We start from the raw sequence: 12110 nt of genomic DNA, 5'->3' as shown, positions 1-12110 counted from the left end.
CAAAGAGGCCTGGAGCACTTGGATGGAAGGAAGGGGTGGATGGAAATATTACCGCAATTTTGGATTCCGACCGGGGACACTTTATTAGGTACACCTGCACAGCTTCTGAATTGAATCTCATTTAAAAGGTGTCAAATTGTGACATTGTTGTGGCTGCTTTTAATATATAAAAAAAAGAAAAAAAGATCAATACTAAACACCTTTCTGATCTCGTCCTATGCTAATGAGCCACTCGTCGTACTTCTGGGTCAATGCCGAGAACAGCTTTAGTTACCATGCCGACCAAACGCCGTGAAGAAAGAACGTCATGACAAGGAGAGTGGCTATAGCCCAGAGTGTCTGAAGAGAAAAGTGAGTCCAAATTAAGTGGAAAATCAAGGTACATTTCCACTCAGCACTCCATCACCAAAGCGGCAGATTAGTGTCGCTGATCCGTGCATGTGGTGCTACCCCCACCTCACGGACAAAACTTCAAAAGTCCATCGTCTGATATAATAATTACAATTATGATTTTAAAAAATGTAAACACGAGAGAAACGCGAGCAAAAGTATACACGACTAAAATCGTATTTGTAAAAATTTTCCGGTGGTGTTTTTTTAGTACAATGTGGGGGGGGGAGGGGGTGGTTCTTGGCGGAATGTCCGAGCCCTCGTTATCCTGATGAAATTTGCGCAGATGTGTGAGCTGCCGACAGACTCGGGCGGTGACACAAACAGCCAGCTCTGTTGCCTTGAGCTGGGCAGGTGATGGAAACGGGGAGAGGCACGAGCGCTGAGAAACGATGGCCATTAAGCGCCATAAAAAAAAGACGGGGCGGGGGTTACATATGCGTACAGTTCCGAATAATAGCAGCGTGTTCGAAAACACTGAGTAAAGCTCCAAATTCCCATAATAGCTTTATTTTGCAAATTGTATTCATGAAGGAAAGTATATCAAATGTGTTATACAGGGGGGAAAAAGCAATATGCACCGTTTCGAAGAAAATATAAACTAAAAAAATGTCCAAACAACCTTCTTTGCCAATCACTCACCAAACTCATATTTGGTTGCGTGAGCCCTGTTGTTGCATTTTCCTTGACAATGACAAAATCGCAAAATATGTTTCAGTTTATACAGTAAATGTTTGTTATTAGCATTTTTCAGGCGCTGCGATAAAAATTGGAGCATGTCGTAAAAAGTGTTTCTAAATATTACTTCAAGAATGCACGGGAAGCGACGTCTTAAGAGGATTTCTCCGTTTATACGGTCGTTACGAAAAATGACGCACGCATCTTTTCTGTTTCTGTCAAAGAAAAACAGATTTGATCGACTTTCCTTTATTCGCTCAGTTCAGATAACTGCGGGCAAGCCAAACCTTCACCCACGTCTTCCTTAGACACTAAATGGATATCAACTTTTAAGAAACTGAATCTCCAAGCATGTTTCAATTTATGTGTTATATATTTGAGTGCAGCAAAAAAAAAAAAAAAAATGCAACACTGATATATTTCCAAAAAAGGAGCTTGCTATAATGTCTAATGTCAGTGTATGTGTGCGCGGCGCTAATCTGGCCACATCCACATGACGAGCGCACTGCCACTTAACAGGGAGAAGATCCACTTTGATCACACGGATCCCCCCTCGGGGGTCCGAACCTGTCGCGCTGCCTATTACACGGGCTCATTTGCATATACGGGGCTTATGGTTAAGGGCTGAGATCTGTGCGCGAACACTCCTAACCGGCACGGGAGGGATAAAAAGGCAACCGGGTGAGAAGACGACGAGTGGCGCCGTTTGCCGGCGGACACGGGGCTGGTTGCTTTTGAAGGTCACGAGTTCAACGCCAAGGAAAAATCCCCCAAATGAAAGCGTTTGGCCCTGCGACAATGGCGGGTGCCCTTGAGAAAGACACTTAGAGCTGCTGCTAAAATGAAATGCAATAGTGGCCGGCAGTCACGCTCAATGGTGGTCAGAATTATACAGCGCTGGAAAAAAATAAAAATAAAAAAAAATCTTCCTTGGTAGTTTGACACATTTTGACTTACTATATTGTATACCTGTAAATAGAAACATTTTGTGACCTGTTCATTTTTTATGACATAAGGACAGAGGGATGACTATGTAAAAAATAAAAAATAAAATAATTAAATAATTAAAAAATAATAATAATATATTAAATTAAATGAAAAATAAGACCTCAGATTATTGTAATATATTACATTAGTAGAGTCATGTATTTTTCAGGGATGAGAGTGACTCTGGGAAATAGCTGGGTGTCCCGATCCAAAACGAAATGGAATAAATAAATTCCAGAATGAAGAGGACTTGGGGGGGGGGGGCAAGTGTCTATTGATTGATCGTCATTGCTTACAGCAATTTGACCCCAAAATCATTGATAATCAATGTCAATCCAAACGGTGTGAAAGGTGATTGAGCCTGTGATGGACTGGCAAAAATGGTTCTGATCATAACGTCATACAAATGCAACTTGGAAAAGTCCACACACAGAACTTTACTATATTTAAAAAAAAAAAAAAATGTGCTGCTTAAGTTTGCTATCGCAAACAACAACAGGTGAGCGCGGTTTTTTTTTCTTCCCCCTTCTGCCCACATTGAGTGAAAGAAGTTAGCGTGTGGCAAACGAGGACAAAAACAAACCCGGGCTGTGACAGAACTCTTTCGTAAACACCAAGAAGAAGAAGAGAGGTCTACTTTGTGAGCTCCGCTGGGAATGTGTCCTATACGAGACGAGACGCAGCTTCCGTTTCAGATTAAAGCGCCTTAGCGTGGCGCTTTAGCCTATTACACGCAAGAGACAATGCGTCGTTGCGCTCCTTTGTAGCCGTAAAAGTTAATGCGGGGAGTAAATCGCTGCGTCTGAAACGCTTATGCGGAGGGTAAACTTGTTTTCTTTTTTTTTGGGAGGCCTTTTTTTATGCTCGCACAAGGCTCCTGCCACGAACAAAAAAAGTTTGGCTCCAAATGAACAGCAGAGGGAAAAGTGGTAAGATCAAGTATGTCAAAAGTTTGGCAAACAAGGGAAGGAGTAATGACAAGACGGGAAACAATTAGGAATATTTCCAGAAAAGCTACAAAGGTAAAGTCGGATTTTTTGGGGAGAATAGGAAGGAATAAAGGAATCAAGATGGATTATTTTTTTTGTTTTTGTTTTTAAATACAGCATTGTAAAGGAACAATATCGTTGTTAACATTGCTGCAACATCTACATCTACTAAAATTATGATATTATAAAATTATATATCATTAAATTATAAATATACTTATAAGAAGTATTGCTAAAAAAAGGAAACTTAAAAGTGAAAAATGTTGGTTATAAAAATGAACTTACTTTCACTTACAGTAACTACAGAGTAATTTTACTACTGGCATAGTTTTACGTAAATGTCGCTGTTTTTTTTTTTTAATTAGTGTATGTGTATGTTAAAATTTTATTTTATGACTTTTTTTTTATTGTTCAAATCCGAGCTTTGGCCTCCCAGTGTGGAATTTGTACGGTCTCCTTGTAGCTGGATAGATATTTCTTGAATCCCCCTGAGCTTGAATTGGGTGACCCCATTTGACGGCCTTTCTACTAACATGAGGAGCAACAGTGTTAAAAGCTGATAAATATGATGGTCTGTTTGGGGTGGTTGGGGGTGTCGGTGTCAAAGGGGCGGGTATCATTTCTCCAACTTCTCTTTTCTTAAATTTGACGTTAAACGGAATTACATATGTGGCAAGCGTATGAAAAATTCATACACACGAGTCTGGCAAATGTCAAGGGTAATGATCTTACCTCCTTGGCTTTCTGTTTCAGTCGAGCTTGCTCTGGGTCCTCTTGCCTGGAGCGGCTCTGTGGAGTCAAAAGTGGGTGATGGGGTTTGGAGGAAGGGGAGGGGAGGGGGGGAGGATAGGTTAACAGCTGGTTTTAAGATATCTCCCTTCCACTCGTAACGATAACGCGTTTGCTTGCAATCTGTTGCTGCCGCAGCGAGAACAGTGCGAAAGGGAAAAATTAAGCGCTAAATTTGCTTCATGAATTTGCCGTATTTTTTCGACTCCTTCAGAGGAAATTACACTGACTTGCCATTTCTTACATCTACGACATCCCGACTCATCTGTTGCTGCTGCTACAGCAAAAAAAAAAAAAAAGTGTGCAAAAATGGGAACAGGATACGGAGGTGTCAAGGACATCGTGTTTGAATTGAGCAGAAGTGCAACGGAGCCCACCCCCGAGGGGGCTGTGGCCTTTAAACCCGCTCCAAATCCAGCCCTAAATAAGCCGCTGGAGGGGAACGCTAATCAAAAGAGGTTATTAAAAATTCTGCATGAGCCAGCACACACTCACACACAAAAAAAGGGGCAAAGGATGTTGGTGAGTATCAGTGACAGTGTCCCTGTGAGCCAGTGTGGCGATCCGTGAGTGTGTGTGCGTGCGTGTCCCTGGCGTAACCACACTTCTATTTTAATAAGCGGCCGAGATGTGGGTGAGTATGCGCGTCCCTGGGAAATCCTTCAGCGCCGCGATGAAACGTGTGTACGGCTGACCACTGCCGGCCATGCCGCTACATTACAGCATCGCACCACGTGTTCGTCAAGATGGACGTCGCCTGCGTGGTTTAAAATGAAGTCTTACCATGGCATGTTAAAACCATGCTCTATAGGGTTTATGTCAGGGGAATTAACTTGGCCATTCTAAAACCTTTCTTTTTTTTTTTTATTTAGAAACTTGTTGTTATTTGAATGCCGTCAGCGGAGTCATTTGCGCTGAGTGATCAAGCTAATAGCTTCCAGTTTTAAAAGGACATTTGAAAGTAATGTTTCTCCCTTTCCGAGGTCGTGTTTTGTTTTACGGCGAGTCGGGTTTCGTTCGAATCGGGAGAGCCGAGCGACAAAAAGTTCCGTGTCCTATTATCATGCGCGGCGGGAGCGGCGGCGTAATAACGCAATTAAGACGACGAGGTGCGCGCCGATGACGATCCTTAGTGTGGGACATTGTCCCCATTCAAAATTAATTAAATGAACCCTGGCTAGCGCGTTTGCTCGCCCTTCTAATGTGCTGCCGCGGGGCATTTTCATTTGCCGAGGATTGTCTCCACTTTCTTTTCGGTCAGCGGTGCTCTTTTAGTGTATTTTTATTTATTTAGCTATTCATTTATTTATTTAGAGGCTACAGCGGAAGGTCAAAATATTAGAAACAGCTACCAATATGGCACGACTCCTTGACTTAGTAGACTTGGTTGATTCCAGTTTGATTGTAGAGCATATAACGCGCAATTTGAAATATTTCTTATTTATATTGGCGGCCATATGCTTAATAAAGGCTAGCCGCTCCATGTTTGGCTTCAAATTGAAGTTCACTTTTTAGTCACCGTCAAGAATGAAGATGGAGGAATAATATTGCAAGTTGGTTGTGTGCGAGTGTGTGTGTGGGCGTGCGTGTGTGTGTGTGTGTGGTGGGGAGGAGCCAGGACACTGAAGCCCTGCGGCCAGGAGCCCGGGAGGACACAGGAAGGTCACTTCATCTACTGGTGTCAAGAGCACACACACACGTCCCACAGTACACAGGCGCACGCTGTTTGGCACAGCAGGACATAATAACAGCACACACACCAACACACACACAGTAAGAAGTCGACTTTACCTTGGCGGCTTTCAAGAGAATTTCTCTTTCCTGCTCGTCCTTCCTGGCTTTTTCCATCCTCTCTAGTTGTTCGAAAAAGCGCAGCTGAGAGCGGACGTCGGCCGACTGCTCGTAGCATTCGTCGTCCTGAGGGGAAGGTAGAGATTTAAGAAAAATTAATTATCCGCCAACATTGAGGGATTACTGTATAGATATTTAAAAAAAAGATGATTACATTATTCATCTTGTAATAATGAACTCCCTGTGATGTCAAATAATAGTTTCAAGACTCGCTTCAAAGGTTTGATGACAGAACGGCAAGTCTTTTTAGATCAACCAATTCATTTTATATTGACTTGTTCACATCGTGTCTAAACCGGAACTAAGATCAGTTTTTGATCCTGATTTAACCCTGAGAGGAAGGAAAAGAAGATGCAAACTGGAGGACGGTAAAGTAGCTGTGGGAGAATTTCTTGCCCCCTTGTTTCGAAAGGGGCCTAAATCTGGATTCAATCTGGTTCCAGGTGTTTACATTAGACAAAAACAATCAATTTTTTTCCAAGGTGTATAGTATGGATTGCTGTCGGAATTTCAATTCTTGGAGACAAATCCTAAATAAAAAAAATAAAAAATGTGGCAATGTCAGCATGTGTCATTAAAAAAAAGGATTTTAGTGAGGTGGATAAAGGTTTCGAGGTTTGTACTTTTCTGGTTTACTTGCAAAGACACACCCGCCCTAAGGGTTGTAATTCTTATCGATTTCAGTCCAGTGTGGAAAAAAAAAATGTTCCAGTTCCCCTTCATTCGTCAGTGTGCTGACACAGTGGGGGGCTCTGGGTCATACGGCGGGCCGTGCACTGGACAGCAACCAAACGCGATGTAATCTGACCAATCGAATAAGTGCAAACAAACACACATTCCTGCTAGATTGCTGTGTAACAACGGCGCGGTTCGAACGTGCAATCAGTCCGTGGAAAATCGTAAATACTAGCAGCTGTGGAAGGTGGAAAGTCATTTTAATATCGTGACAAATCGTTTTTTTCTCAAATCAAAACATTTAGTCACACTGACGTGAGGCAAGCGAGTTTTTAATTTGTCAAATATGTCTGAGTAGATATACTTTTCTATTGTTGGTCCTCACCTGTGGAGTAGTTTCCACTAAAAAAAAAGAAAATATCCAAAAATAAATATAATAATAATAATAATATATAAAATATTATATATATAATAAATATAATATAAAAAATATATAAAATATATCATAAATACATCAAATAAAAAGAAATAAAATAAAAATAATGCGAATAAAGTGAAACCGATTTTGAAATTGGCAACAAAAAGACATTTAAGGACACGTAAAGCCAATATTTTGTTTCAAATTTACTGTTTGAGTATTGAAGCGGGGAATGGAGCTCAAAATCGTCTCCTTTCTCAATGTGTAATTCGGGACTGTGGAATTCACAAAGCGCAAACGTTCCCCGTTCATTTGCCGTGCGTTTGTTGAAGAGACACTTCCCAAGTTGCTTGCTTTAAAAAGCTCTGTTTACAGACTAAGCCCTTTCTCTTTGCATAAAACGCATCGCGTATCGCTTGGGAAAACCCTCCCCCCAAAAAAAGGTGCGCTTAAAGACAAAGAAAACAACTTTTTTTTTTTTTTGCAGGTTATCAAAAGTTAATAAGATAATTGCACGAGGTGCGAGTATGCGCTCCCGCTTCCGTTGAGCAGAGCGAATGCGGGCGCGTACATCAGAGGCTTCCCGTGGCACTCGCGCTTCCCCATTTTGGCGCTCTCGCTCTCATCCAGCCTTTGTTGCAGCGCTGAGCCTGCACTCTCCTGCCACCGCCGACGAAGTGAGCCCAGTTACTCTTTAAGGCCCGCTTCATCTTCCCACCCCCTTTAATTCTTTTCTCCCTTTTTCGCTGATGTCAACAGAGTGGCTTCACAGAGTTGTCGCTCTCACACCTCGTTTGCCAAACCACGACAAAAAACGGAAGAAATGAAAGTGCAAAACAGGACGGGGAGGAGGTAGCTTCCTCCTCGGTGTCAGGAAAAACACCTTTTCAAAGTTCTCCCAAATGCTTTGGCTTTAATGTTGGCCAATTAGATGTGCTTCTATTCTTACAAGTCGCCGCTAATATGGAAAAGCACACTGGTGTTCTTTTCTAGCTTAACTTTTTATTTTTACCCTACATTCCACTTTATCAACTTAACTCTTCGACAGGAAACTCGCATTTATGTATGGTGGGGGATACATTTGTCCACATGGCGTGGATCGCCGGTGTCAAAGTCGAGGCCCGGGGGCCAGATCCGGCCCGACGGATCATTTTATGTGGCCCGTGAAAGCAAAACGGACCGGTCAACTTCAATGACCCCTGGTAAAATCTGTACCAAAATATTTCAAACGTCTATCCTTGACATCGGATTTCAAATCTACCATTATTTTGCAAAAGATGTGATAACATGAAAATTGGTGGAGATGTACAAGGATGATGTCATACCTTGCAGGAGTCCAGTCTGTGCTGAGCGATGGCCGAAACCTTTTCGACGACCGTGCGGAGTCGCGACTGTGCGGCGTGCGAGATGAACGTCACGACCTCCATGGGCACGTCCATGACGCCAAACTTCTTGGCTGTGAAATGAAACCGCCGCAAAGTCATTCATCTCGAACGGAATTAAACAGAGGCTTTTCCCGGATGCCGCCACGTCTCAATCCGCTCAACGGGTTTGACGCAATTAAAAGTTGGTGACCTTTCTTCACACTTTGCTAGTTTGGCGGCAATTGTTTGGAAATACCTTTTCGCGCAGACGTCCAACAACATTGTTTAGGTACACGAATCTCAGATTTATTTATTTTTTTTACGGTGGTACACAGAATATACGTATAAAACACAATTCAAACGTGCAGCTAAAATCTTATTTCGCAAAATCCCGACGCGAGGGCTTCAGAAGCTCCTTCAAAGCACAGTCAACCACACTGACCGTCTCTTTGAGACTCCGGATCATTTCGCTTCCTCGGAGCCAAAAACTCATCGCGAGTCATAACAAAAAGACTCGCGATCCGTTTCCAACTTCTTTTTAAATGACTCCATTAGCATAATTCTCCTCTCTGGCAGCCTTTTAAGTAAACCACAGCAATTATTTAAATCAGCCCGACAATACATATAGCACCGGCTCGCTCCAGCTTTGAAATGGTTCTTTCCTCATTACCGTGGCGACACACACACACGCGCGCACACGCTTAAATGTAGCAATGTCACCAGGTCGGGGGGGAAAACACTAATGGGCTTCCCTTGCTTTCTGAAAACATCTTTTCTAGGAATGAATTAATATTTCAAGGAACCTGTACAATAAATAATAGTCAATAACATAAACTGTGCATGACAATACTCCAGCGAAGCATCCTGGTAGTCAACTGCTCTTTTTCTGGCTAAAGCTGAGGCCAAAAAAGGTTAAAGGCAATTCCAAGTAAAACCAAGACGCTGCTGCGTGTACACGCCACAATCTCAGATTGAACGGAGTTGGCAGGCCCGGGGTGCCTCCCTCGAACTGCTGTCAGCTGGGAGCGTGGCTCGGCCAATCAAGTGACACAACAAAGCTGCCCGGGTGCCACTAGCCCAGCAGGGGGCGGCCTCGCCTCCTGCCCCACCGTATCACGCTGTGCCGCCCCCGGAGGGAAAGTGTGTATTTTTAAAAAGAAAACCCTGCGCCCCAAAGGTGACGGGATAAGAATCGTGCCGGGAGTCCACTCAGCCCGCGGACCCAAAGATACTTTAACGGAGATGAAACAAGATGAGGTCGCAAGGCTCCCCGCCGCGTTAAATGACGTGTTGTTGTTTAATTTTGTCCAGTCATGATGTTGATGTTTTTGAGTTATCCCGTTTTTTTTTTTTTTCCCCACACTGCGGGCTACGAGAACTAACATTCTTTTGTTGATGTTTTCTTGTTGCTCCTGTTTACAGGAAGTGTAAAAAGGGCCGCACTTGATTTTCTGGGTGTTTTTGCGGGACAGCACACAAAGATGGACGCCATGATTTTTGTCCTTGTGTCCTCTTACCGCAAAAAGATGAATGTATCAGTGTGAAAAATTCCATTTGAGGTGGGACGGCACCTATAAGTACGGTTTGACATGTAAACGCCTAATTGATACGACCACTGAAGGTGACGTGGAGAACCTTTAGTGACATGACCATGTAATGAAGACAATATTGGCTTCTATCAATTTCACCATGAGGGACTTAAAAAAAAAATACCCCTGCCGAGTGTGATTCTTCTCAACTGGACCGCTTTGGTCCACAGGACAAATCTGATGGGCCGCCTTTAAAAAGACAAAGCCATCAAGTATTCATGCGTGTACGCCCGCGGTCCAGTGAATTCTGACAGACAGCCACTGAAGAATTCATTAAAAGGAGGTGAAGGAATTGTTAAGTGGATGGCATTTTTAACCCAGGGCAAACAAGAACAGAGGGCGACGGCCTCAAACGAGTGCGGGCGGCGAGAATATCAAAAATCGTCCTGAGTGACGCCACTTTAAATACAGATACAACATGTTCCCTATAAACCGCTCGAGCCATTTCATCATTCTCCGCTTTTTTTTCCGGCAACAAAAGTTGGAAAATGCCATTCGACGCTGAAGTTGCGGCGCGCTTGCCTGTTTCCAGAATGCGTCGGTGGAGCAGCCCCGGGTGGAGGAAGGCTTCATCCTTGCACGAGCGAATCTGCGTGCCCACCAGCTCCGAGTTGGTGGCAAGTATGCGGGCGCTCTCCTCGTTCAAATTGACGCCCGCCATGGAGGCCACGTCGTTGATGTCGTCATCGTCCCTGGGAAAAAAAAAAAAACGAGAGAAAAGTGGTGATGATCGACCACGCCCAACTGACACGTTCACTTCTCTCTGTTGCAATCCGTGAGAACATCCTGTTTGAAGTCTCACAATGCCAAACGACTTTTGATTGGCGATGAGGTGCCGTCTTGGTCTCATGATGTCAAAAATGTGAAAATCAATTGCTTGCCTCACGGAATAAATTGAGAATTTTGCCGTTCGGCCTCTTTGCTCGAAAAGAAAAAGTACTAAAATGCTAAATAGTTGGACACGAGTGTTAAAAAGTTTTGAGAAGGTCAAATGAAGTTCACCTTAAAGATGAATTTTAGGTTCATCCTGCAATTTCACTTGCCAAGAAATGCAAAAAAAAAAAATTCTGATGATTTATGGAAACCAAGAACAATTTAGAGTTTGATGAAGATTTTAGGAAACAAGAATTTAATTTTCAACGAAAAAAATTTAAAAAAGAACCACATAACCTCGACACCACAACTACTCGGCGCATCCCGACGGTCCGCCATTTTCCAAAGCGATATGAAAGTTGACACAGCGACGGGAGGTTGACAAAGACCATTAGAGCGCACCTCCACCTTCTCGTGCTTCTCTTCCGAGCGCTCTAATTACGTGAGAGAGCGTGCAAAACAACGACGGCGAATGTGGATGCACGGGGGAGGAGCGGACCCGCTGATTCTGATGCCGCCTCTGGCGGTGCACCTACCCATCGCCACGTCCAGGCGGATAACGTGACCTGTCCTAAAACCAAGCGCGCCCTCGGGGGGCTGCAATCAAAGATAAAACACAAACGTTGGCGAAACCTTTAAGCAATAAGGGAGTCAAAGATGTTTGCTTTCATTTCAAATTAGAAAAGCTACAAAAAATGTTTAAGACCACCTCATAAGACAAAAATATATTTCAAAAAGTGTCTGAGATCATTTACAGGATTTCTCTTTGGTGTTTTAGCTTGGTCTTAAATTAAGTGTCACTCTTAGAGCTCTTTTTTTTCTTTCCTCCCGCGACCCCAGTGGGGACAAGTGATACAGAATAATGGATGGATGTTTTTTTTTTTCTGCCTACCACAATGACACACTGCTTTCAAAATAAAACGCGACTCAATTACATTCAGAACATAAAGTCCTTCCAAGTCAGGGGGGGGGAGGTGGTGGTGGGGGGGCACATTCAAATCTGCTCACGCTGCAGGCCACCATAAAGGTAAAAAGCAGTTGAGGCATTAAAGAAGGAGCAATCAACCCCCGTTCCTTGTTAAAAGGGGGTGCGCCGCTGCCCTATCATCATCACCTATGGCTTGCCCTGGCTTTGAAACACAAGCTTGATATAGAAACGCCGCTTATGCATGCATGTGGCTGCCGGCTGTACGCCCCCCCCACCACCACCACCACCACCTCCATCCCCACCCCCGAGCCAAGGCAATCCAATAACTCGAGAGGCTCCAGAGGACCGCTAATTACATCTCGGCTTTATTAGCGCCCAGCTGTAGTCGAGGAATATTTTGCATTTCATATCTCGTTGCCTCCTTTTAATGTCAGACCTGTCTCGGGCGTTTGATTTGGAGCCTTGGCAATTGCCAAACACTCTGAGAAATTAAAGCAACACCTCAAAGAGAGTTCATTATACCACACAGGACCAACTCAGGTACCGGTATGTAGAAAAAAAAAAAAAAAGGGAAGAAAA

At 43.5% G+C, this 12110-nt stretch overlaps 1 protein-coding gene across 2 annotated transcripts in view; it reads right to left on the bottom strand.

The window, feature by feature from the left end:
• The window catches only part of LOC133152389 (transcription initiation factor TFIID subunit 4-like), a 47748-nt gene that overhangs the window by 24369 nt on the left and 11269 nt on the right, over positions 1-12110 (bottom strand). For both annotated transcript variants that reach the window (XM_061275938.1, XM_061275939.1), the window contains 4 exons: positions 10253-10422; positions 8103-8233; positions 5625-5750; positions 3777-3833 (listed from right to left, as the gene is read on the bottom strand). In XM_061275938.1, coding sequence (XP_061131922.1) covers positions 3777-3833; positions 5625-5750; positions 8103-8233; positions 10253-10422 — 484 coding nt within the window. The remainder of the gene's footprint in view (positions 1-3776; positions 3834-5624; positions 5751-8102; positions 8234-10252; positions 10423-12110) is intronic.

The sequence above is a fragment of the Syngnathus typhle genome, linkage group LG4, assembly GCF_033458585.1.
Source record: "Syngnathus typhle isolate RoL2023-S1 ecotype Sweden linkage group LG4, RoL_Styp_1.0, whole genome shotgun sequence".
NCBI lineage: Eukaryota > Metazoa > Chordata > Actinopteri > Syngnathiformes > Syngnathidae > Syngnathus > Syngnathus typhle.
Note: the sequence above shows the minus strand (reverse complement) of the source record. Positions and strands in the feature narration are given on the sequence as shown.